General features: G+C 34.8%; 1 protein-coding gene across 1 annotated transcript in view; it reads left to right on the top strand.

Moving 5' to 3' along the window:
* ATP11B (ATPase, class VI, type 11B) overlaps nt 1-26,370 on the top strand; it is a 114,563-nt gene that overhangs the window by 54,794 nt on the left and 33,399 nt on the right. The window contains exons 15-24 of the mRNA XM_011986161.1: nt 1,067-1,140; nt 1,225-1,328; nt 4,360-4,541; nt 5,797-6,000; nt 11,466-11,619; nt 12,845-12,947; nt 15,961-16,106; nt 17,165-17,224; nt 18,797-18,924; nt 20,606-20,744. Coding sequence (XP_011841551.1) covers nt 1,067-1,140; nt 1,225-1,328; nt 4,360-4,541; nt 5,797-6,000; nt 11,466-11,619; nt 12,845-12,947; nt 15,961-16,106; nt 17,165-17,224; nt 18,797-18,924; nt 20,606-20,744 — 1,294 coding nt within the window. The remainder of the gene's footprint in view (nt 1-1,066; nt 1,141-1,224; nt 1,329-4,359; nt 4,542-5,796; nt 6,001-11,465; nt 11,620-12,844; nt 12,948-15,960; nt 16,107-17,164; nt 17,225-18,796; nt 18,925-20,605; nt 20,745-26,370) is intronic.

The following is a 26,370-nucleotide window of genomic DNA, read 5'->3' as shown; positions in this document are numbered from 1 at the left end:
GCTCTAGAATGATGTTAACATTATATTGTATCTCATCATAGTTATAACAATAGTCTGCTTTGAATATTTCATCTATATTTTAGCTTAATGATTCTTGAATTTACTTGTATGTTTATTTTTAGTTGCTCCTGGGTAATGAGTTTTGTAGGTTTCTACTTAGTGAATAGAGAAAACTTTCCTGTGATTTTTATCTTTCAAACATGAAGGAACAGCTGTCTATATCTAGTTTTTCCATTCTTTGATAAATTAGTTCATGCTTAATATACTTACTCCTTTCATGGTTTTAGCAATTCTGATCATATGTCAATTCCAGCTGTGCTTTTCCAAACTATGCTTTTCCATACTAAATAGGGCCAATTCTTTGGCTACTTTTATGTGAGAGTCTGTCTAGCTTATTTCATCAACTTACAAACCATATTCAATCATTGTTTTTCTTTGAGATGTGTGAAGATATCATATGTAAATCACTGTGTAAGATTCATCTGGAATACTTTAAGCCACACCTCATGTAGCCACACAAATTCTCTTACAGCTCCCTAGAGAGGCACGAGGGAATGGACCCCTGCACACACACACCCAGGTTCACAGTCACTGCTATAATGAGCCTTTGATATTAATGTGTGTTGTGTTCGTCAGGTGTATTAGGACAGAAAAAAGCACTGAGAATCAGCTACCTTTTTCAGTCAGAAAAACATGGAGCTGGGCAGATGTGGATTCCAGTCTTTGCTCTGCCACTCACAAGCTTACGTGACTTTAGGCAAATTACTTAATCTTTCTGAGGTTAATAGTCCTCATCTATAAAAATGAGATAAGACCTACTTTCTTGGCTTCTCTTGGTTGTTAAACGACATAAGGTATATAAAATATATGGCATTTGGTAATTACTCAGTGTCAGTCTCTTCTATTTCTTCCCTGTTTTGTTATTAATGTCATGTAACCTATCATGAAAATGTGATTAATTCTTGTTCTAAATTAGCCATTTTATCTTATATATGGATTATTTCCATATAGTCACTTCATATTATTTAAAAAAAGTAAAGTTTTTGTCTTTCTTACTTTTCTTTAGGTACAAACTGCTTCATATTCTGGAATTTGATTCAGATCGTAGGAGAATGAGTGTAATTGTTCAGGCACCTTCAGGTAACCAGTCTAAACTTTCATGAATTTTTATTTATGTAATATTAAGAGTTTGATAACTCTTTTTTTTTTTTTTTTTGTCTGTAGGTGAGAAGTTATTATTTGCTAAAGGAGCTGAGTCATCAATTCTCCCTAAATGTATAGGCGGAGAAATAGAAAAAACCAGAATTCATGTAGATGAATTTGCTTTGGTGAGTGCAAATTTCTATGATTTAAAAAACTCTAAAAGATATATTTATGAAAGATTTCAGACTTTATTTCTTATAATTTATCAAAAATTATGGAAATTCTGCAGTTGTGTTACACTGTATGTTGGCTCCACATTCCTTTTATGAAAACCGACTTTTAATGCTTTTAACGCAAGCTAAAATATATCTTCTCTTCAAACCTATTCTACAGTCAGGGCATTTCTGGTTGCAAAGTCTACTCAAACTACACTATTTTAAAAGAGTGTTTATTAAACAAACATAGGGGAATCCTAATGATGTGGAGAAACTGGAACCCTTATACACATATTGCTGGTAGAATTATAAATGGTACAGCCACATTGAAAAATAATTTGGCTAAGTTCCTCAAAAGGTAAACATCGAGTTACTATGTGACACAGCAGTTCTACTCCTGGGTGTACACCCAAGACAGCTGAAAACATGTCCACAAAAAAACTTATACACGAATGTTCATAAGCAGCATTATTTCCAATAGCCACAAAAATGGAAAACCCAAATGTCCAACTAATGAGTGGATAGGCAAAATGTGGTATATCCATATAATGGAATATCGGTTGGCTGTTAAGAGGAATGAAGTACCGATGTATGCTACAACATGGATGAACCTTGAAAAGATTATGCTGAGTGAAAGAGGCCATAAAAAAGGCTATATATTAATAATACATTTATATGAAATATCCAGAATAGGCAAATTCACAGAGAAAGCTGATTACTGATTGCCAGGGGCTGGAGGAAGGAGAAAAAGGAGAGTACTCGTGGGAGCAATGAGATATTGTGGATTTAGATAGTGGTGATAATTGCACAACTCTGTGAATATGTGATAAAACACTGATTTGTACTATTTGAGAGGTGAATTTTATGGTATGTGAATTATATCTCTCTTATTTACAAAATTTAAAAATATAGGGGAATCTTATTAAAACAAAGAGCCATCATTCATGTAAATAACAAAATTATTTTGCAGTTCTCTCTCAGTCTTAGAACTTCATGGTCTCTCATTTTTGCATTTCTGTAAATGTATACTCCACACTCACCTCTGCTCATCTGCCTTCTTTAACAGTTTATGATTTTTTTCCCATTATTTGTTTCCTAATTGTTTATGTTCCAGTTTATCCACCACATTGTAACATCTGTGAGAACAAAGACATGGTTCTGCCTTATCACCATTTTAATATTTAAAATAATGATGGCACATAGTTCGTGCTTAGTATTTGTTATAGAATGAATTCGTGTATTAATAACAGATGGTTCTTTATCAACTGAAAGAAGCACATTTATAGGTATGGGTCATTTATAAGTCAGGGAATGGCAATGTTTAGAAATCTGCTAAATAGGGCTGGGCGCAGTGGCTCACGCCTATAATCCCAGCACTTTGGGAGGCCAAGGCTGGCAGATGACGAGGTCAGGAGATTGAGACCATCCTGGCTAACAGAGTGAAACCCCACCTGTAGTCCCAGCTACTTGGGAGGCTGAGGCAGGAGAATCGCTTGAACACAGGAGGCAGAAGTTGCAGTGAGCCAAGATCGCACCACTGCACTCCAGCCTGGGCAACAGAGCAAGACTCCGTCTCAAAAAAAAAAAAAGGGGGAAATCTGCTAAATAGTGTCATATAGTATTTTTAAGTCTATGCCTTCCAGGTTGTTGTTAGAATATTTATTATGGGGCTCAGCACAGTGGCTCACGCCTGTAGTCCCAGCACTTTGGGATGCTGAGGCAGTATCACTTGTGGCCAGGAGTTTGAGACCAGCCTGGGCAATGTAGCAAGACCCTGTCTCTACAAAAAAATAAAACATAGCCAGGCATGGTGGCACGTGTCTATAGACCTAGCTACTCAGGAGGCTGAGGCAGCAGGATCACTTGAGCCCAAGAGTTCAAGGCTATAGTAAGCCAAGATCATACCACTGCACCCCAGCCTAAGCAGCAGAGCAAGACCCTGTCTCTAAAAATAAAAAAGAATATTTATTATTGGTTTTCTTGAGGAAAATGCATGTAACAAGAAAAGGAACTTTTATAAGTCTTTAGATTTAGATATCAATTTTCAGAGATGAATACTATAAGAAAACTTTGAGCCTGGTAGAACCAGATAATCAATTCTGATTCCAATTCACTGGTAAAGATATATTCCTTAAAATCATTTATTTGATAAATCTAAAAAGTATTTTTTATAATGGCCATTTTATTGACTTGTTTATTTGAAAGGCAAATTATGTCATACAGTAAACCTTTAGGAGATTATGGTCTCCTTTGCTTTAGAAATTTTATGAAGTAGGTAAAAATGGAATTGTAAGTTAAAACAGGAAGGTAGAACCTGCAGCTGTCTCTCTCTCGACAGCCTTGAAGGTATTAAGAACTTTCTGGCTTTCCACGTAACACAGTTTAAAAAGCACTGATAGGATAGTCTTTATGATCTATTCTAGGCTCTAATATTCTACAATTCAGTGACCTTAATTATTTTCAGCAACTTTTTATTTTTTATTTTTTATTTTTTTGAGACAGAGTCTCACTCTTTCGCCCAGGCTGGAGTGCAGTGGTGCTCTCTCGGCTCACCTCCCGGGTTCGCGCCATTCTCCTGCCTCAGCCTCCTGAGCAGCTGGGACTACAGGCACCCACCACCATGCCCGGCTAATTTTTTGTATTTTTAGTAGAGATGGGGTTTCACCATGTTAGCCAGGATGGTCTCGATCTCCTGACCTCGTGTTCCACCCACCTCGGCCTCCCAAAGTGCTGGCATTATAGGCGTGAGCCACTGTGCCTGGTCTATTTTGAGCAACTTTTTACAAAAACATCAGAAGTTGAAAGATGCATATGTGTCCCATGACTCAGATCAGTAGGGCTTTGTGACACTATTTATTTCCTGTCACTAAGTGATGGTACTTTTTAAATGATTTGTGATTGACTTTTGGTACTTGGTCCTCAGTGTATTTTGATAGTGACTTCTTGATTTTCTGTTAGTTGTTTGTGTTCAATTTTTGTCTTTAATTTTTGTTTGTTTCAGAAAGGGCTAAGAACTCTGTGTATAGCATATAGAAAATTTACATCAAAAGAGTATGAGGAAATAGATAAACGCATATTTGAAGCCAGGACTGCCTTGCAGCAGCGGGAAGAGAAATTAGCAGATGTTTTTCAGTTCATAGAGAAAGACCTGATATTACTTGGAGCCACAGCAGTAGAAGACAGGTAAGTATCAGATAAGTAAACAATATTATTTTTCTCTCGTAAGAATTTTTGTAACCAAGTGTTCTAATATGTGGTATAAATTCTCTTTACTAACATCCTATGATAAATTAATATATTTAAGATCAAAATAGAGAACTAAATTCTTAATTTTTCCCAGTCAGTATGTACAATTTTTGTTCTAGCCAGATATCTGAAATAGATGAAAGAAACCAGCTCTCTATAGTTTTTTCTTATAGGCTTGAATCTTTAGAATACTCCTCAGTGTGTCATGCAAACACTTGAACCACCTGCTGAATTCTCCAGCCTTCCTTCCTACCACTGTCTCCTTCTGCTTTATGTTTCAACAATACCAAACTGTCTCTGCATGCCATCTGTAGCTAAAACTATTCTGTTTTGTGCCTATGTTGGCCTTCTTCCTGGGTGATTCTTCCCTTCACCATCCCTCTGTGACTACCTATTCATAAAGTATAGCTTAGATATTAGGTCCACTCCAGTAAGACCTTTCCTGACACCTAAGAGGATTAAAAATTCTCTTCTTTGTGAAGTCTCATTGTAGGTAGTTCTGTTGTTGTCTTTGTGGCACTATATTTTATTTATTTGTTTAAAGACTTCTCCTCTGTTAACCTGTGAAATCCTTGAAGTCCATTTATTCTTTGTCTTTGTTCCCAGCACCTATCTCAATGTCTGTTTCACAGTTTCTCAAATTTAGCTGAATTCTGAGATTGAATCCTGCAGATTAAGACTGTTGTTATGTTTACCTCCACCACCTAGACCTAAGGGTGTTTGCATATTTTTAAAATCTAAGTTTTCATTTACTTTTTGGTTGTCCTTACGAGATTTCTGAGACTCACCTGAAGTTAGCTAGACCTTTATTTTCTACAGTCTGATTTTTGAACTATATGAGTGGTTTGAGTTTTTTTTTAATCAAAATAAAAAGAGAAAAATCTTCTTTTTTGAAATGTAAGACTTCCTAATAAAACAGGAGTTTATGAAGAGCACATAGTTTCATCCTATAAATAGCAACTTTGAAGATACATTCTTAATATATGAAATTGTAGATTTGAATTGGTTGATTTTGTGTTAACCAATCTATTTATTCATGTTTCTTAATGAGAGGAAATTCCAGTTATATTGCTATGTTATGTAATAACATGCATAGGTCAAGGAGTTTAGAATTATCCTTAAATATACTATGTAGTTTAACTTAAAATACAGTCATAAAAGTATTCTCTACTACTAATTTGTTTCTTTTCAGACTACAAGATAAAGTTCGAGAAACTATTGAAGCATTGAGAATGGCTGGTATCAAAGTGTGGGTACTTACTGGAGATAAACATGAAACAGCTGTTAGTGTGAGTTTATCATGTGGCCATTTTCATAGAACCATGAACATCCTTGAACTTATAAACCAGAAATCAGACAGCGAATGTGCTGAACAGTTGAGGCAGCTTGCCAGAAGGTAAGAATATAGGTAACTGTATCGTACCTTTCAGGGGTTAGCAAACTGTGGTTCCCTGGGCCCGATGATATAGCCCACTGTCTCTGCCTGTTTTTTACAGCCTGTCAGCTAAAAGTAGTTTTTACATTTTTTGATAGTTGAATAGAAATCCAAAGAATAATAATATTTCAAGTGAAAAGTATATGAAATTCAAATTCCAGTGTCTATAAAGTTTGATTGGAACACACTTTCATTTGTTTACATATTATCAACGAGTGCTTTTACATTACAGCACCAGAATTGAGTAGTTGCAGCAGAGACTTTACAAAATACTTTTCTTCAACTTCACACTGCTGTTTGATACGCTGCAAATCACAGTGAGATACATATAATGTGATAGTGTTTGGAGTGCCATGCATAGCACCATATCGCGACATTTTACCATTTTTTATTGTCAGTATATGGCCATCATGTCAAAACAAGAAAAGAAAAGTGGACTTTTAACATTACACTTTTTTAAAAAATCACTGTGGATAGGGGATTATTTTATTTTTGAATTAGATGGCAAAGCATTATTTATTATGCATTGATATGTTAGCTGTGCTACCTGTTTGAAAAGACATTTTCAAAGATGAATTATAAATCTCATTACATACAGTTCTATCGTATTGAAATGTAAAAATCTCGTTACAGATAGGCATTAACAGATGAACATTTGCAATGTTAACTTTGAACCCCAGTTAAACAAAATATTATCCCTTGCCCAAAAGAAATATTTTCATTCCTCTCATTAGTAAACCTCTCTTATTTAAAAAATTATACTCAATGATCGCTACATCCTTAACTTAGTGAAAATTTTGTTGAGATTTTTTTCCTCTCATTCGATAACTACCTATATCCTCAATTTTGCCTCTTGGCCCACAAAACCTAAAATTGAAATATTTACTCTCTGGCCCATAACAGGAAACATTTGCCAACCCCTAATCTAGTTTACATGACCAAACTGGGAAATTAAGCTACATTTTACTGTTCAAGATTATTTCATAAGAATTTATACTCTAAATTCTGTCTTTTTTGTAAATCCATGCTTTATGGGCATATCAAAGTTTTGCCGCATATGGGGGCAAATGATGCCCCATTGAACACAGTCTAATTTTTCACAGTAAACTAGGGAGGGCTTCATTCGAGTCTCAGGGCTGCTTGCATGTAAGCGTGTTAGGTCTCCTGCGGGTTTCTGTTGTTTGCTGTCTTGTGATACTAATCCAGAAAAATAAACACAGAGAGACAATACCGTAGTTGTTAATATACATTCAGTGTTTTATATTTCTATTTTTTATGCAGGCATTTATGTGATACCAAAGTCTGGATTTCATCTTTTTAAAACCTATTTAAGAGACATTTTTAAAAGACCATACAGGGTTATTTTGTTGTTGTTGTTGTTTGTTTGTTTGTTCGTTTGTTTTCTGAGACAGAGTTTCACTCTTGTTGCCCAAGCTGGAGTGCAGTGGCGCACTGGGTTCACCACAACCTCCGCCTTCAGGGTTCAAGTGATTCTCCTGCCTCAGCCTCCTGAGTAGCTGGGATTACAGGCATGCATCACCATGCCTGGCTAATTTTGTATTTTTAGTAGAGACGGAGTTTCTCCATGTTGGTCAGGCTGGTCTTGAACACCCGACCTCAGGTGATCTGCCTGCCTCAGCCTCCCAGAGTGCTAGGATTATAGGTTATATTATATACAGGCCGCACCTGGCCTGTATAGGGCCTATTTAAAATATCTCTTAAATAGGGTCACACTGGATCTTTGAGTGCAAAAAGACAATTGATTTAGCTAATTATACTACAATTGGGGGACAATGTCAACAACATTGTGGCTCTTTAAACATTTAAATACTGCAATATCATGAACTCCCTAAAACACAGAAATTAATTGCTTAGAATCATTTACTTTATATATGCCTTTTTAAATACTTTTTCTGGCTGGGCACGGTGGCTCGTGCCTGTAATCCCAATACCCTGGGAGGCTGAGGTGGATCGCTTGAGCCCAGGAGTTTGAGATCAGCCTGGTCAATATAACAAGACCCTGTCCCCACAAAAAATTTAAAAATTATCCAGGTGTGTGGCGTGTACCTGTAGTCCCAGTTACTCTTGAAGCTGAGGCAAGAGGATCACTTGAGTCTAGAAGTTCAAGGCTACAGTGAACCGTGCTCTCACCTAAAAAATAAAAATAATTTTTAAAAAATTTTTCTGATTATAAAAATAATAAATATCTACTTAAAAAATGCTGAAAATTGTAAAGCTTATGCAGTGGTTAGTAACATAATAAAGTCATCAGAAGATTATTATTTGTAATTTAGGCTATTTAAGTCTTCTGTGTATAGGTGGTTTTAACGAATATGCTAATCATTAGTATTTGTTTTCTTTTTTGTACAAAAGCTGTATTATAAAATGAAGACTATACTCTTAAAGTGAATTTTAGGCTTGCCATCTTAGTCTGTTTGTGCTGCTGTAACAAAATACCTGAGACTAGGTAATTTATAAAGAACAGAAATTTATTTCTCACAATTCTGGAGGCTGGGAAGTTGAAGATCAAGGCACCAGCAAGTTGTATAGTGAGGGCTGCTCCCTGTTCCAAAATAGCGCCTTATTGCTGCATCCTTCTGAAGGGAGGATTGCTGTGTCCCCACATGGTGGAAGGGATGAAAGGCAAGAGAGGGCAAATCTCTGAAACCTCTTTTATCAGGGCATTAATCCCTTCATGAAGGCAAAGCCACTATGAGTTAATCACTTCCCGAAAGGCCCCGCTTCATAACAATGGGGGTTAACTCTCCACGTTAATTTTGGAAGGGATACGACATTCAAACCATAGCACTTGCTATGTGAAGTGTATGTTATATTTTAAAGATGCCTTTTGATGGAATACATTTTATGAGATAACCATAAAAGTCAATAGACCTATTCATTCACACTTTCAGGAAGTATCTAGTCTAAAAATCTTGATAAAAATCTTCTGTTGCACAAAGAATTTCGTACCTTTGAAAACTTTAGTATATATTTCCATTCTTTCACAAAGATATATTGTCACCTGTCTAGGCATTTGGAACAGAGACATAAGGTGTGTTGTTTACGCCCTGGATACTTACAGTGTGTGGGGAAAACAGAAAAGTAAATACACTGTCATAGTCCTATCCCTACAGAACTGTATCTGAGGCAAGAACAGAAGCTCTGGGAGGACAGAGGAGAGAAGCCTAGCCTAGACTAGGGGTACCAGGGAGAGCTCTGAACAACCAATGACTGTGTTGCCTCCTGTGGGGCCAAATGTTCACTGGACAGAGAGTGACACAAAGAAGCAAAGGGGAGGCTGGACACAGTGGCTCATAATCCTGATTTACAGGCACAGTGGCCAATAATCCCAGCACTTTGGGAGGCCAAGCCAGGCAGATCACTTGAGTCTAGAAGTTCAAGACCAGCCTGGGCAACATAGTGAAACCCCATCTCTACAAACAGTACAAAAATTAGACGTGTGTGGTGACACATACTTGTAGTCCCAGCTTCTTGGGAGGCTGAGGTGGGAGGATGGATTGAATCAGGGAGGTTAAGGCTGTAGTGAGTTGTGATCACACCACTGGGCTCCAACCTGGGTGACTGAGTTGCTGTGTCAGAAAAAGAAAGGCAGCAAAGGGGGCAGTGCATGCAGATTCCCAGAGCTGAGAGAGAGGAGGGCATATTCAAGGAAATAATTAGAAAGTATGGCCAGGGAGTGGTATAGATGGGACAGGGTATGAAGAGTAGTGATGCATGAGGGCTACAGAGATGTGTAAATGCTACCTATGTGCCAGAGATGTAGGTGCTTTTCCATATTTCTTAAATATTACTCCATGGATTGTAAGATCATAATGTGATTCATGAAGCCTGTCCAGAGGAAAACCTAATTGCATGTGCCTTGGGAACTTTTCCTAGGAAAACTAATCTCTGTCCCACTCTTGACTGCTAGCGTTTCTGAGGACTGTTGCTCAGGTAGTGCTTTGGACAGGCTGAAGACATTGGAGGCAGCACAAGTTGCCAAATAAAGTTTGGCCAATAGGGAAGAAAAGTAGTCTATATAGGTGTTGATTTCAGATATTGGAGAATTAGTAATAATGAGAAAAATACATTTTATAAAACTTTATGGTGTAAAGTGAATTGCTTTATAGCTATAGTACAACACAACAGTGATTAGGCATACTATGAAAGACATTGCTTTAACTTATGAAAGTTTCTTATTATAAGACTAAAATCTATCAATGTATGTTTAGCTTTTATACTTTGTGCTCATTTAATAGTCTTCTCACTTCTTATTTTTAATTGGAGGGATAGTTCTCAGCAGAGTCTGCTATTCTGTGAACCTTTGGTGCTTTTCTGTGGTGTATATAGCACAGTGCTGCACTGAGTACTGGTTTTCAACAACATAAAGGAGCTTACATCAAAATGTAAATCTGCGTATACTTCCTTCATCAAGAAAGTGTTATTACCAAAGAATTGCAGGGGGAAGCAGTTTAATAAAATAGTGTGCTTAGTGATTTTGTTGATTTACATTCTGGTGTAGGCTCCTTATCTCTTCCTGGCAACAAATAGTTTGCCCACCTTCCAGCAGTGAGACTGTACTTGGAGTAGCATATGCCCACATGTGAGGTGTTATCCATCTTCTACCACAGTAATATCTGGCATTACAATCCATCATCGGTTTCCTATTGCAAGACAGTACTCTTCCTTCATTCTTTTCTTTGCTTGTTATGCGTGTGGTGAATCTTGCTCATGGTTTTTCCTGAACATCCTTGATTTCATATAGTTTTTTAAATTTTAATTAGGATTTGCTGAATGTTAAAACAATGTTTTGATTTTTGTAAGACTTTTCATACAATTTGGGAGAATATCCTCAGATTATGTATTACAATTCACATTTTAGAAAATATAATTACTATACCTATATCAGTTCGTTGTAAAATTGAATATTAGGCGGGGCACAGTGGCTCACACCTGTAATCCCAGCACTTTGAGAGGCTGAGACAGGCGGATCGCTTGAGGTCAGGAGTTTGAGACCAGCCTGGGCAACATGGTGAAACCTCATCTCTACTAAAATAACAAAATTTAGCCAGTCATGGTGGCTCATGCATATAGTCCCAGATAGGAAGCTGAAGTGAGAGAATCACTTAAGCCCAGGAGCTCAGGGCTGCGGTTAGCTGCTATACTCCAGCCTGGGTGACAGAGCAAGACCCTGTTTCAAAAAAAAAGAAAAATTGAATATTATCGGTTTTACTCATTAGTGACTCAATTCTGCTTAATTTTAAACTTAAGATAATAAAACAGTTTGTTTCCTGACATAACAGTCTTATAACAGTAAAGGCTGTGGGTAAAAGATCCATCTTTCAGTAAGAATGTGTTGTTCTATATGAGTGTAAATAATACGGCTTCAAAGTATCTTACAGAGAATATAATTTTTTCTCTTTTAGAATTACAGAGGATCATGTGATTCAGCATGGGCTGGTAGTGGATGGGACCAGCCTATCTCTTGCACTCAGGGAGCATGAAAAATTATTTATGGAAGTTTGCAGAAATTGTTCAGCTGTATTATGCTGTCGTATGGCTCCACTGCAGAAAGCAAAAGTATGTATATGTGTTATAAAAAGTCCCTTAAAGCTATTTAGATATAAACATATTATTTAAAGTTAATACCTTACATAGTTCCATTTGGTGGTGTGCAATATATAAATTTTGCCAAGAGTCAGTCACATATTGTAAATTTTAACCATGCACATCAGACTTCTGGAATTCTTAGAGTGAGTTTCAACTATTCATAGTGACCCAGAAAACCTGTGATGAGTAGCAGTTTGTGATCTCGCAGAAATTAAACTGTGATAACTAATGTTTCCCAAGTTAGCTACTTAGCAAGTGAAGGAGCCTAGGAGACATCAGTTACTTGCACCTTTAGATGGTTCTGTTGATCTCCGTTTATTCTTGCATTCTCATGAAGTGATAATTCTCTGTTACTTTTGGCCATAAAGTGATAAATAGAGCTTTAGTGTAAAAAGTTGAAAAGCCAATTAACTTGTAATATAAAGCTTATATATAGGAAATATTTAAATTTTAGCTACCTATGTGATTCAAGTGAAAGCCTGTATAAACATTTTTTATAATTCTAAATTTGGAATTTGTGGTCTTAGACTATTTTTCACAAATATCCTTTGCAATGCACATCTGAATACTGATTATTTCCCATATAGGTCTAATAAATTAGACATCCAATTTTTCGGGCTTCACGGAATTTTGTTACAGTACCGATATTATGACAATTCATGTACCCCAGTCTGTGGAGACTAAAACTGGAGACCAAACAGAGCAAATACCCAGGTTCTTTGTAAAAGTACATTTAAGAATGCCAAAGAAACATTTCTTTTGAGTTCATTGAATTTAATCTTGATTGATTTTTTAAAATTCTTAAAATTGTATTGCAAGAGGAAACAATTGTCTTCTTTCATATCAAATGAAAAAATAATTTCTTAAAAACATTTGCCTAACAGTTCAATTAAGTGCAGTCTTTTTTTACACTATTAAGCCTTCTAAATATTTAAGCTATATTTAAAAGATTCTTGTTTCTCATCATAAAATCCAAAGATAATTCTGTTTTTGTTATAACATTTTTGAAAGACATTTCTAAAATCTTAGTGGAGACGCCCTCAAAAAAATGAACCTCAGTGCATATTATTGTCTAATAGAAAATTAAATATTTATTTCATTAGTGTTCTTACTAGAGTCATTTCAGATAAATGATTATATAAATGCAAGAAAATTGAAATTGTGTCATAAATAACTAATTCATTATGTCTTTCAGGTAATAAGACTAATAAAAATATCACCTGAGAAACCTATAACATTGGCTGTTGGTGATGGTGCTAATGACGTAAGCATGATACAAGAAGCCCATGTTGGCATAGGTGATTGATTTTTCCTGAAAAGTTTTTCCTGAACTTTTAAAGTTGGTGGTATTACTTGGTGGTTTTGAATTTTCTTTTTGTAGATTAAAGTGCGGTATCAAATTTGTGAATGAAAACTAAATGCAACATGGTAATAATATAGCACAGTGTGCCCCATCAGAAACTTACTATAATTAAGCCCACTGGTTAGTATATTTTCATTCCAAATTTTAGTTTCAGATTTTAAAGGAAATAAATACCACATTAGTGAATTTTATCTTTGCCAGTTCTTTTTCATAATAAAAGTAGCTTTATTTTTACATGCCATTTTGTACCTTTTAAAGTACTTTCACATGTTATTTTATCCTTTTTAAATTCTAAATTTGTGATTTACATAGTTGCACTTATAGTTCTTGTTTTAGAATCTTACTGTTAACTCCGTTTATTTGTGAATCTAAAGATCCTACAGTCCTTTTTAAAGATAATTATAAAGACAGGAAATTGCACCAAACTGCAATAAAAATATAAAATCTCAAGTAGTTTTCTCATTTTAATAACCTTTATCCTTATTCTTTTCTATTTTTGCCTAAAACTTTTACTAGATTCAGACTGCTAGTATCATTTCATTATATTTAATGTATTAATCCTTTCCTTTTTAGCCATAGAATCTTATTGTAGAAATACAGAGCAAAATGAAAAGTATGGGCATGGTATTTTTTATGGAAGGATAAAATTTGAGAGTTAAGCTAATTCCTGTTCTGGAATAGTCTCTATAATGTGCTGAATGGGTAGTTATCAGGTCTGATATTTTCTGTGTGCCTCTCAAATCAACTCCTTCCTCTTTCAGATAATTAACTCTTCATTTTGAAAACTTAATTGTCCTTCTAGTTTGTATACCGTTATTTTCTGTAAATCTTCATAGCAATTTGATGATAATTTCCTATACCATACATTTAAAGCCATAAAAAAAACTACAGTATTTATAACAGTTTGATTCTGTAATGATAACAGGCAGACCAGTGACTAGAATACATTCAAGCATCTGGAAGTTTAGAATATAACAAAGGAGATATTTCATATAAGTAGGAAACCAAATTATTTAGTAAAAAAATAAATGGATAAAACTGATTAGTGATTGGAAAAAAAAGAAAAGTTGAGTCTCTTTCTATTACTTATAACAAAACAAATTCAAGATGGATTAGGATTTAAATCACTTACAAAGACCCTAAAAAGTAATAGAAGAAAATTTAATGAATAATTCTGTTATTTGAGGTGTGGAAGAATCTTTTGAGGACAGCACCAAAGCAAGGAACTATAGTTAACTATAGGGAAAAGATCATGCAGAGGTAAAAGCTCCCAAAACAAATTTTAAAAACAAAGGACAAACTAGTAAAGAATATTTGTAAAATAGATGACAAAGTTTTAATAATCCTGGTCTACAAAGTGTTAACAAATTAATGAGAATAAGAAAAACATTCCAGTAGAAATAATGCGGAAGGATGTGAGCAATCAATTGTCACAAAAGGAGAAATCTAAAAAGAATACTAAACGTATGAAAAAAAAGTTTAGTTTCTCTAACATTCCGAGGAATGGAAGTTAAAATTTCCTATCAGATTGACATCCGTTATAAACATTGATAAACCTGGAGTTGGTAAAGGTATAGATTAACAAATGGTCTTATACAATGTTAGTGGGAACATAAATTGGTAAGCCCTGCATTATTATTCAAAACAAAATTTTAAATGTATGCCTATTGACATTGCAATTATGCATGCAGGAATTTCTTGTAGGAAAAAAAATTGAGCATGTTCATAAAGATATACATTACAAGTATACATTTTAAGCAGTGTCCGTCGTCTGTTAAGCAACAAAAACAAGTTGTAAAACAATCCTTTTTTTTTTTTTTTTTTGGTATAGAGCTTCGCTCTTATTTCCCAAGCTGGAGTGCAATAGCCCGATCTTGGCTCGTGGCACCTCCATCTCCTGGATTCAAGCGATTCTCTGGCCTCAGCCTCCTAAGTAGCTGGGATTACAGGTGCCCACCACCATGCCCAACTAATTTTTGTATTTTTGTAGAGATGGGGTTTCACCATTTTGGCCAGGCTTGTCTTGAACTCCTGACCTCAGGTGATCCACCTGCCTTGGCCTCCCAAAGTGCTGGGATCCTACAGACTTGAGCCACCGCACCCAGCCTGAGCCACATTTTATTGTATGTATGAAATACATACACACACAGACATGAAATAAGCAGAAAGAAAATTTCTAAAAGAATGCAGACTAAAAACGGGTTTTCTCTAGGGATTATGAATACAGTTTTTTTTTTTCATTGCTTATACATTTTGGAACACTTTCATCCTTTTGTGACAAAAGTTTTAGTTTTGAAAAATAGTTTTTAAAAGTTGCTTCTAGATTGAAAAATACAAACTTGGCAATGACTCTTCTTCTCTTTTGAAACCTTAAGGAATATTGTAACCATTAAAAAAGTATTCATATTTGTCAGATGAAATGATGCACTGATTTCAAATGATACTGTACATTTTAAAAAATTTATTTTAAATTCACATTTTCCTTTTAAAAAGCACACTTTGACTTATTCATGAAAGTGTTAAGCATGCTTATTTTGCTAATCTCAAATGACTCAATTTGAATATTTTTTATATTCATTGAAAATAGTGAAGTATTTAAGTATTTTACAGCATTCTGTCCATCAGAAGTCTGTTACCCAGTACTTGTGCTAATTAGTGTAATATTGATGTTCCTACTAAATCCTTAACTTTCACTAATACTTTTTATATTGTATTTTATCTTTTTATATTCTAATTCTTTGGAAATTGGTGTTATGTGTCTGATAAATATCGTAGCTTTATATTAATTACATATTCAAGTAGAACAACCTTTTGGACATCTGTTGTATATAGAATTTAAAGTTCCTAAGTGCATGTTCAACTAATATAAATAAGATATTTGCAGATTTATCATGAAAATTACACTTACCAGTTACCAGTGAACACATCTTTTGTCCCTTTTATTATAGGAATCATGGGTAAAGAAGGAAGACAGGCTGCAAGAAACAGTGACTATGCAATAGCCAGATTTAAATTCCTCTCCAAATTGCTTTTTGTTCATGGTCATTTTTATTATATTAGAATAGCTACCCTTGTACAGTATTTTTTTTATAAGGTGAGTTTCATGTATTTAGAACCAATTATTGATACAGTAATATGAAGTTTCAATTTAAGGAATGTTGTAACTGTATACATTTTTCTTTAAAATAGTTTCAATAAGTAAAAATAACAGTATTTTGTCATGAATCTATTCTATACTGACGGAAAGCAAATCAGTGGTTGCCTGTGGCCCACGGGTTCCGTGCAAATTGGAACACAGTACATTTGATATCTTTAAAGTTATTTTGTCCTGAACCAGCAATAAGTTTTAACACCAATATAATGGTTTCAAGTAGAGGTTTTTAGCCTTTTTTATGCCATGAATGACCCTTTAGTAGTCTAGTGAAATGTGTGAGCTCCTCAATATAGAGATTTTATGTGCATAAGGTAAAATACATAGGGTTACAAAGAAACAAATTATGTTGAAATACTGTCCTATCTTTGGGTCCTTTTGTATAAGGTGGGAGTCTGTAGAACCCACATTAAGAGTCCCTGTTACCGATATATTTAATAACACCAGAGTGTACTATGTTGCATATATTTCTATAATTGATAGCCACAATCCAGTGATAGAACATATGTAGATTGCATATTGCTCTAAGATGATGATGGCAGTTTTTTTCTAACTTATTTTTCTAGCTTTTACTTGTAATATGAGTATATTGAGATGGGAAGAAGTTTTGATAGTTTGATTTATTGTGTGTTTTAAACATTTTTGTGTTGTAAAGATATCATAGCCCTAAAGTTTAAGTAAGTCTTACTTATTGTACTATTATGAAAAGTATTGAGTAATAGTTTGAAGGTCGTAAATTCAAAATTATAGTATTGCTTGGCAATGAGAGGAGTCAAGGGTTTTTTCATTCTGATATCTGCACTGTTGCTTAGAATGTTTTTAGACATTTTTTGATAAAATGGGAATCCTGCATTCGTGTTATATATAGACAAGTCCTTATCCTTTACTTACCATACCAACTGAGATTGTTTTTGGATACTTTAAAGCCATTATTTTTATTTTTTATTTTGTCTTTTAGACCTAAATATTTTAATTATTTTCCATTTAATCTTGTTTTTCAGAATGTGTGCTTTATCACACCCCAGTTTTTGTATCAGTTCTACTGTTTGTTTTCTCAACAAGTAAGTAAATAGAAAGTTGTGTTTTGTGTTTTGTCCTTTTAGAGTAAGGTATTTATGTTCAGACTTTGATAGATGTTTGAAGGGACTTTTTTCATTTTTCTTAGTCCTGCAGGGAACCAGACAAAACTGTTTAGTATATTTAACCAGCATAATATTCATAATATTTATTTATTCTGGTTTTCAGTTTGAGGTGAGTGTTAATACCAAAATATAATTCTGGATGCTTTTAAAAATAGATAATAACCCTTAACAGCTTATGAGAGAATTTTGATCACTTATTTGTGATATTCCTGTAAAATCCAAATCAAGCCAGGCCAGATAACTTGGAGGTTCACCTCATTTTTATTTTGGTTTGAAATGTCTTGGATTTGGAAGGAGCAATAGTGATTTAGTCCAGGGATGACATATAGGTTTTATCTCAGAAATTCCCTTTAAATAATTGATGGGGCACCTAGAGTATATTGAAAAGGCTTCTAAAGCCGCAGGCTCAGAGGGAAAATGTAATTCGTTAGCAGTAGTTGTAATGGGCACAGGGTAGGTCTTTGTTTGCATGCATGTCACATACTTACTAGTCCTGATCTACTTTGTTTTAATTTCTAGAAAAGAAAAATGAAATCCACAGAAATTAAGTAACTTGCCTTGCTAACTTAATGACTAAACTATGACTTTGACCTACTGCTTCTGACTAATGTGGCAGGCACCCTTTTCACATACCATACTATACATCTCAAATTGATCAAGACATTAGTTCTAATTTATTGAAAAAAAAAAGAGCTTTATTATCTTAGGTTTTTCATGAGTTTTTCCTATTCTTAATTGCTGTTTTATCCTGTTTACAACCTGTAACTCTAAATTCCAAATATTTGTTTCGGCATTGATTACCAGTAAAAGTTTGTTTACCTGAATGAACTAAAGAATGTGTTAAGACAATATGACAGGGAAAACTGACCTATTTTGATTAGGTTTTCTGGAGAGTTTATAGTGTAATTTGGGAGGCAGTATTAATAACAATAAAAAATATGTAAAGCATAGGCAGAGTGCTAAGTGATTAGTACCAACAGTGGTACCTGTGACTGTTTAGAGGAGCAGGATATTGTTAAGGAGTTAAGCCATTGTTCAGAGTTTCATGGAATAAGATAGTCTTGTTCAGTGCCTTAAAGGAAGGGTAGGATGTAGAAAGGGAGACAAAGCCATGAAAGGTAAACTATATGTGTTGCATGTGGAACAAGTAGTAAGATGCCTGGAATACATGGAGAAGAATTATATAAAATTACTTCACAGTGATCAAATTGTGGAGAATCTTGAAATGTTTATCTAACTCACTGTAATTCCAGAAGCACCTGACATAGCAAAATATTCCAGTTCGCACAAAGAGTATCAACCTGGGAACATTATATGTTTATGTCAATATTAAAAACAAATTAGAATTATTTAATTGGAGTTACTAAAATGGATTTTAGTATAAATTTTTAAAACTGTTTAATTTTGTTTTTAATATGCATAGTTGTGATATATGCATAATAGTAATGCATAATTCAGAATCTCAACATTCCTACCAATTTCTCTTTCTAGACGTTGTATGATGGCGTGTACCTGACTTTATACAATATTTGTTTTACTTCCCTACCTATTCTGATATATAGTCTTTTGGAACAGCATGTAGACCCTCATGTGTTACAAAATAAACCTACTCTCTATCGGTAAGTGTTTTCTGGTATTAAATGGCCTTCTCAGTTTTTTTAAGTAAAAAATAAGCAGATTTATTTATGTCTTGGCGATTAATGCTTTCCTAAGGAAAGTTCTTCAGTTGTGGTATGATTTACAGTTGTTGAATATCAGAGAAAAAAGGTTTCTTTCAAAGACAAAATTTGAATTAATTTTTCCAGTGTTTTTTAAGAATGAGCACTTTCATCCTGGGAAAGCACCGGGCAGTTGTGTAATTTTCACTTACTGTTGCAACCAGTAACATTCTATTTCATGCGCACAAAAGAAGTTATTCATAATTGATAATCTCTAGAATTCCTAAAAGGTAGTGTTTTTTCTACTGTTAGCAAAATTTATGTAATAATTAGTGCAAAATCCAGAGGTGAGGACATTAATTCCCACCCCAGATTCTCTGCTTTATTCCTGCTTCCCCAGAACCAAGTAATCACAGAGATGTGACTGGGACCTGTTCCTCAGTACCAGCTATGGTATTCGCCATAAGCTATTACAGAGGTAGCTATTGAAGTATCACTTATAGAGGCATCTCATTATCTAGATTTGGATTCATTGACTTTGATTCCTCAGGTTATCTAGGACAGGGCTTGACCTAAGATTGGCATAGATTGTTCTTCCCATAATAGCTATTATTAGAAGGGAAGTTAGGAGCTTCAGTGCTGAACCTAACTCAGATAACCTCACTAAAAAGAGACCATTATGGCAGAGTGACTGAATGTTAACAGAAGAATATAATAACAGATAAATCAACTTTTCAAAATTAAAGTGAAGTGTTATGCCTATATCATAATTCTTTTTTTCTTTTTGAGACAGGATCTTGCTATGTCACCCAGGCTGGAGTGCAGTAGCAAGATCGTAGCTCACTGCAGCCTCAGTCTCCCAGGCTCAAGCAATCCTCCTGTCTTAACCTCTGGAGTAACTGGGATTACAGGCACACATCACCATGCCTGGCTAATTTTTTAAAATTTTTATTTATTAATTTTAGTAGAGACAAGGTTTTGCTGTGTTGCCCAGGCTGGTCTCAAACTCCTAGTCTTAGGTGACCCTCCTGCCTTGGCCTCCCAAAGTGTTGGGATTACAGGCGTGAGCCACCATGCCCAGCCTATCATATTTCTTTTTTTTTTTTTTCCTTTTGAGACGGAGTCTCGCTCTGTCGCTAGGCTGAGTGCAGTGGCGTGATCTGGGCTCACTGCAACCTCTGCCTCCCGGGTTGAAGCAAGTCTCCTGCCTCAGCCTCCCAAGTAGCTGAGACTACAGGTGTGTGCCACCACGCCCAACTAATTTTTGTATTTTTAGTAGAGATGGGATTTCACCATGTTGGCCAGGATGGTCTTGATCTCTTAACCTCGTGGTCCACCTGCCTTGACCTCCCAAAGTGCTGGGATTACAGGCATGAGCCATTGTGCCAAGTCTTCATATCTCTTTATCAAATGAAGAAATGTATTTGAATATATTATGTGAACTATAAGCTATTAAACAGATGTATGGTATTATAAGTAGTGGTTTGTAAATTTGGATTTACTTATTCTTTGTGCTAATATTTTCAAACAATTTTAAATTTAAAATACCTTGTTTTTTAATTATCAAATTATAGTAATTGTTTAGTAGGCAAATAATAAATGATCCCTAATGTGTTTCTTTTTCTCTTCTTCTTTTTAACAGAGACATTAGTAAAAACCGCCTCTTAAGTATTAAAACATTTCTTTATTGGACCATCCTGGGTTTCAGTCATGCCTTTATTTTCTTTTTTGGCTCCTATTTACTAATAGGGAAAGATACATCTCTGCTTGGAAATGGCCAGGTAAAGTATATAGTTTTTTTAAAGAATGGTTGTTAATATTTCATGGTTTTTTATAACTTTTGTCATAAAGTAAAATTTAAATTATAGAACTTCAAGTATTAAAATGCAAATATAAAAAGATTTAAATTTTGGGGGTTAAATAATAAAGTTTCGTACAAATGAAAATTACAGGCAATACAGTGTAATCTCAAAATGAAACTCAAGTTACTAGACAATTTTACTATTCAAAAATTAGCTCACACGGGATATGTTATTGCCCCTGCATGCTGTTCACCTTAGTATTGTGTTTTATTGATAGCTGCCATTTATTTGGTACTTACTTTTGTGCTAAGTACTTTATATGCTCTATCTCCATTAGTCCTCCCAATATACTTATTGGACTGGTATTATTACTCCCATTTTTCAGATGAGAAATGAAGACTTAGTGTTTGTTTGCTTTTAATTGCATTGTTTTTTGCCTAGGAAATGCTACCATACTCTTCATTGCACACTCACAATTCTCAATAGATGTCATAACTTACTGTTTAATTTGGCCACTTTTCTGAAGTATGAAATTAGGGAAGAGTGCATTTTCGACAGTACACTGTTACACTGTGTTCTCATTGGAGTGCTCATGTTGGGAGACTCTTGGCAGAGCTAGACCTCTCTTCCAAGGCTTAGCTAAATGGATTAGGAAGAAAAGAAATGACAGCAGTTGTAGGGACTCTGGTGGACTGGAAATGGTTGTCACTTTTAGTTTCCCTTTTCCATTCCCACCACTTAAGTGTTGCAAAATACGTTTGGAGATACAGACATACAGAATTTGAAACTGGAACACTATAAAGTTTTACCTGCTCAACAGATCTTTATTGAAGACAAGCCTTTCCCAAGTACTATACTAGGCTCTGGTAAGTAACTTGGTCATGGAGCTTAGAATCTTGAAAAGGATACAGAAAATGAGCAAGTAAACTAATAACAAAATACACCGGTGTAATAAAGGAAATGGATTTCAAATATAGAGGCCTTAACTCTGCAAAATCCCTTTATATTGTAGAATAGGGACATAAATATAATTGCCAGTTCACTTTTGAGGACATATTTAGACTGATGTGGATGAAAATATGAATCTTGTAGCATAAAGGTTACAGCACTTCCCAAATAATAACTACTTTTTGTTGAGTTTTTTTCTCTGTGCCTGGTACATTATGTGCATTTGCTCTTTAAATCATAACTCTGTATGAGAAAAATATCATTATTAATTTTGCATGTTAGAAAATTAACCTTAGAGAGGTTAAGAAACTTGCCTAAGTTCACACAGTAAGCAAATTACAGTAATAGAATTCAGACTCAGATCTATGTGACTTTAAAACCTACATGCTTAGTCATGATTCTCAATTCTTTTGAGAAACAACTGTTAACCTGGTGCCCTTCTGCACAGTCTTACCATCAGTGCAATTGCCATCAAATATATAGACATATGAATAAGTATGCACACTTCCACCCTAAATAGTGGAGTGAAAACCAGAGAAAATTAAGACGGGAGGAGAGTTAAGAAGGAGGAAATTTGGGTCTTCATCATTGGATGAAAAGGACATTAAAGATATCTTGTATTGCTAGTCACTACTTTTTTTAATTTTTAAAAGTAATAGGTACCCATTGTGATAAGTTTGAAGTTTGTAGGAAAAAGTATAAAGAAAATAAATCACCTGGTGGCCCTCTACCCAGATATTATTACTTTGTTATTTTTACATATTTGTTTCAATTCTTCCTTTTTGCTATTTTCATTAACCTCATAATTTGTATCCCTTCTTAACATTGTAGCCTAAGTGAATTTGTATGTTATTAAAAATGCTTCAAGAACATTTTTCATGATTACATAATACTCTATTACATTGTCATAATTTAAGTATTCCCTTAATTTGAGAATTTGTTTCTAATTTTTAGTAACTTTTTAAAATAAAATCTTGAACATTCTTTGTACAAAAGATAAAACCTTAGTGAAGGATAAATTGTTATTGGCCATTAGTATGAAAGCTTTTTTCTCTTTACTGTCTATTGAAATTAATCTGCCACTCCCTACCCCCAATACTAGGTACAGTAATAAAGAAGCACACGTTAGAATCAGAATTGGATTCATATCCTGGCATCTGTAGCTCTCGTTTGAGTGATTTGGGATGAGTTAACCTCTCTCAGACTCAGTTTTCTCACCTGTAAAAAGGCACATAATCTTCACCTTATAGATTTGCTGTGAGGATTAAATGACTTATTATTTGTAGAGCATTAAGCATAGTGGCTAGCATATAGAAGTATTCACTACATCTTAGCAGTGTTCATTGTTATTTTTACTATTAAATCATTATGTTGGAAGATCCTGTCCTACTCAATACCACCCGGTCTAATTCTCCCAGAAACTCTCTCTTAACTGTGAAAATCACCTTGCTGGCTCTCAGAATGCGCCATGCTACTCTCTAATTCTAAGACATTGCTTATGTTCCCTCTCTAGAATGCTCATGCTTCCTTTTCCCCAAGACTCTCTCACCACCACCTGTTCTTCACAGTTGAGCCCACAGACCCCTTTCCTTTTGGTCCAGCTCCCTCTTATGTGTCCCTGTGCTAAAAATCCTTTTAGACATCTATCTAGACCGCGTCTCATTGCTCAGCACTGAGTATGTTGAATGCTTCCTGTTTTCTAAACATTGTTGTAGCATGAGATATCAGTAAACAATTGAGGGCCTAGAGCAGACAAAGTTACTAGAGGGAAGTGCTGAGAGGAGTGACTGGAGGCAAAGATGAAGTCATTGCAAACAGGTGATCCTGGGAGAGGAGCAGGAGGAAGAGTTGCAATAGTTTGGGTTTAAGGGCAGAACGATTCAGAGAAAGTTAAGACTTTATCCCTTTTTTTTTTTTTTTTTGTATTAGGGTGTAGCAATTTTATATTAATTTTCAGCAAATACTTTTGAAGTATTCACTAGTTCTTAATTTCAGTTTAGCTTAGGAAAGAACTAGTCATTCTTCATGTATTTATCTCACATCTTTTTAACAGGCCTTTCTTTCCCTTAGTAAAGTATAAGTCTTGATCAGTTTTCTCTAAGAAGGCTCTTTACCTTCAGATCACTATAAAAAAGATACTCCTTTACTATCACTCCTTAATGAGTTGTCAGAGAACAAAAATATGTTAATAAGAAGGCTGAACTAGTGACTAATTTTTAGCTTTGTTTTTCTTCCTAAATGGTAGACGAGTTAAACTCTCACGGCTGGGCGTGGTGGCTCATGCCTGTAATCTCAGCACTTTGGGAGGCCGAGGCGGGCAGATCACCTGAGATCGGGAGTTCAAGACCAGCCGACCAACATGGAGAAACCGCATCTCTCCTAAAAATACAAAATTAGCCGGGAGTGGTGACACATGCCTGTAATCCCAGCTACCAGGGAGGCTGAGGCAGAAGAATCACTTGAACCTGGGAGACGGAGGTTGCTGTGAGCCGAGATCGGGCCACTGCACTCCATCCTGGGCAAAAAGAGCGAAACTCCGTCTCAAAAGCAAAAAAACAAACTCTCACATAAAATTTGCCTAGCCCTTATCCAAGCTTAAAGTAGTCACAGTATTTAAATATAAGTATTAGTTAAAAAGTGGGACTTGTCTTAACAATACAGTAGTATCATCTTACCATGGACATTTGTCAAGAAGTCGTAGATTAGTAATTTATTGAATATATTGAGTAATCTTTTCATTTTATTTTTTAAAGTTAAAAATAAGCTTAAGATTTCTTGTTTGTTTAGTTTTTTATTTATTTATTTATTTACATGATTAAGTTCTTTAGTGGTGATTTCTGAGATTTTGGTGCACCCATCACCCAAGCAGTGTACATTGTACCCAGTGTGTAGTATTTTATTCCTCATCCCCTCCCACCCCTTTCCCCGAGCCCCGAAAGTTCATTGTCTCATTCATATGCCTTTGCGTCCCCATAGCTTAGCTTCCACTTAACGGGTGAGAACACAAGATGTTTGGTCTTCTATTCCTGAGTTACTTCACTTAGAATAATGGTCTCCAATTCCATCCAGATTCCTGCGAATGCCATGATTTCATTCCTTTTTATGACTGAGTAGTATTCCATGGTATATACATATACCATATTTTCTTTTTCCACTCCTTAACCAATGGCCAGTTGGGCTGGTTCCCTATTTTTGCAATTGCAAATTGTGCTGCTATAAACATGGGGATGCAAATATCTTTTTTGTATAATGACTTCTTTTCCTCTGGGTAGATAGAGGGCGTGGGATTGCTGGATGAAATAGTAGTTCTACTTTCAGTTCTTTAAGGAATCTCCACACTTTTTTCCATAGTGGTTATACTAGTTTATATTCCCACCAACAGTGTAAAAGTGTTCCCTTTTCACCACGTCCACACCAACATCTATTATTTTTCTATTTTTTTATTATGACCATTCTTGCAGGAGTAAGGTGGTATCACATTGTGGTTTTGATTTGGATTTCCCAGATAGTGATGTTGAGCATTTTCTCATGTTCCTTGGTCATTTGTATATCTTCTTGTGAGAATTGTCCATTCATGTCCTTAGGCCCCTTTTTGATGAGATTGTCTTTTTCTTGCTGATCCTTTTGAGTTGCCTGTAGATTCTGGATATTAGTCCTTTGTCAGAAGTATAGATTGCGAAGATTTTCTCCCACTCTGCTTGTCTGTTTACTCTGCTGGTTATTTCTTTAGCAGTGCAGAAGCTTTTTAGGTTAATTAAGTCCCATCTATTTATCTTTGTTTTTGTGAGCCTAAGACTTTAAATTCTGTCTGTAATCTGGGTCAACTTTTTTGTAATTGTTTTTAAACAGGGCTTCTATAGAATACTATAGGTTTATGTTTGACAGTGGTAGATTTTTACTGTCCTGCTACCTTAAATTTTTAAGTAAATTTACTATTAAAGAAATGTACAATCATCATTTCTTACAATTTTGAAAAAGGTAAAATTATGTTATAAAATACTTATAAGAGATTTTGATGTAACTTTAAAAATTTTAAGTCCCTCCAAAATATACCATTTAGAAAAACTTAAATCATTTTTAAAACAGCTTTATTAAGGTATAATTGACATATAATAAACTACACATATTTAAAATGTACAATTTGATAGTTCTTTTTACCATCTTCACCATTTTTAAATGTACAGTTCAGGAGTGTTAAGAATATTCACAGTGTTGTGCAGCAGCTCTCCAGAACTGTTTCATCTTGCAAAACTTAAACTCTATACTCATTAAATAACTTCTCAATTTTTTTCTCCCCCAACCAACCCCTGGCAACCACCGTTCTATTTATCTGTTTCTATGAACTTTGACTACCTATGAAATCATTTTTTAAAACTAAATAATTGTTACAGCTCTTTTAGAACTCTTTTAGGTTTTTACCAGAAAACCTCACATGCTATTAAAAAAATAAAGCTAAATAATTTGGAGGTTAATACCAATGAAACGTGTTTATTAAATAATCTGTAAATGAGAGGGGTAACTACGGACTGTTTCTTTTTTTTCTTTTTTTTTTTTTTTTTTTGAAGAATTTATCTTTTATTTTGTTGACCCCTACAGAATAAGTCATCTTAGTATGTAACTTACTTACTCTAACAATGTTGCTGTTGTACAAAATATT

Source organism: Mandrillus leucophaeus, unplaced genomic scaffold, assembly GCF_000951045.1.
Source record: "Mandrillus leucophaeus isolate KB7577 unplaced genomic scaffold, Mleu.le_1.0 Scaffold295, whole genome shotgun sequence".
NCBI classification, from domain to species: domain Eukaryota; kingdom Metazoa; phylum Chordata; class Mammalia; order Primates; family Cercopithecidae; genus Mandrillus; species Mandrillus leucophaeus.
The sequence above is the reverse complement of the archived record's forward strand: the minus strand, read 5'-3'. Positions and strand labels throughout refer to the sequence as shown.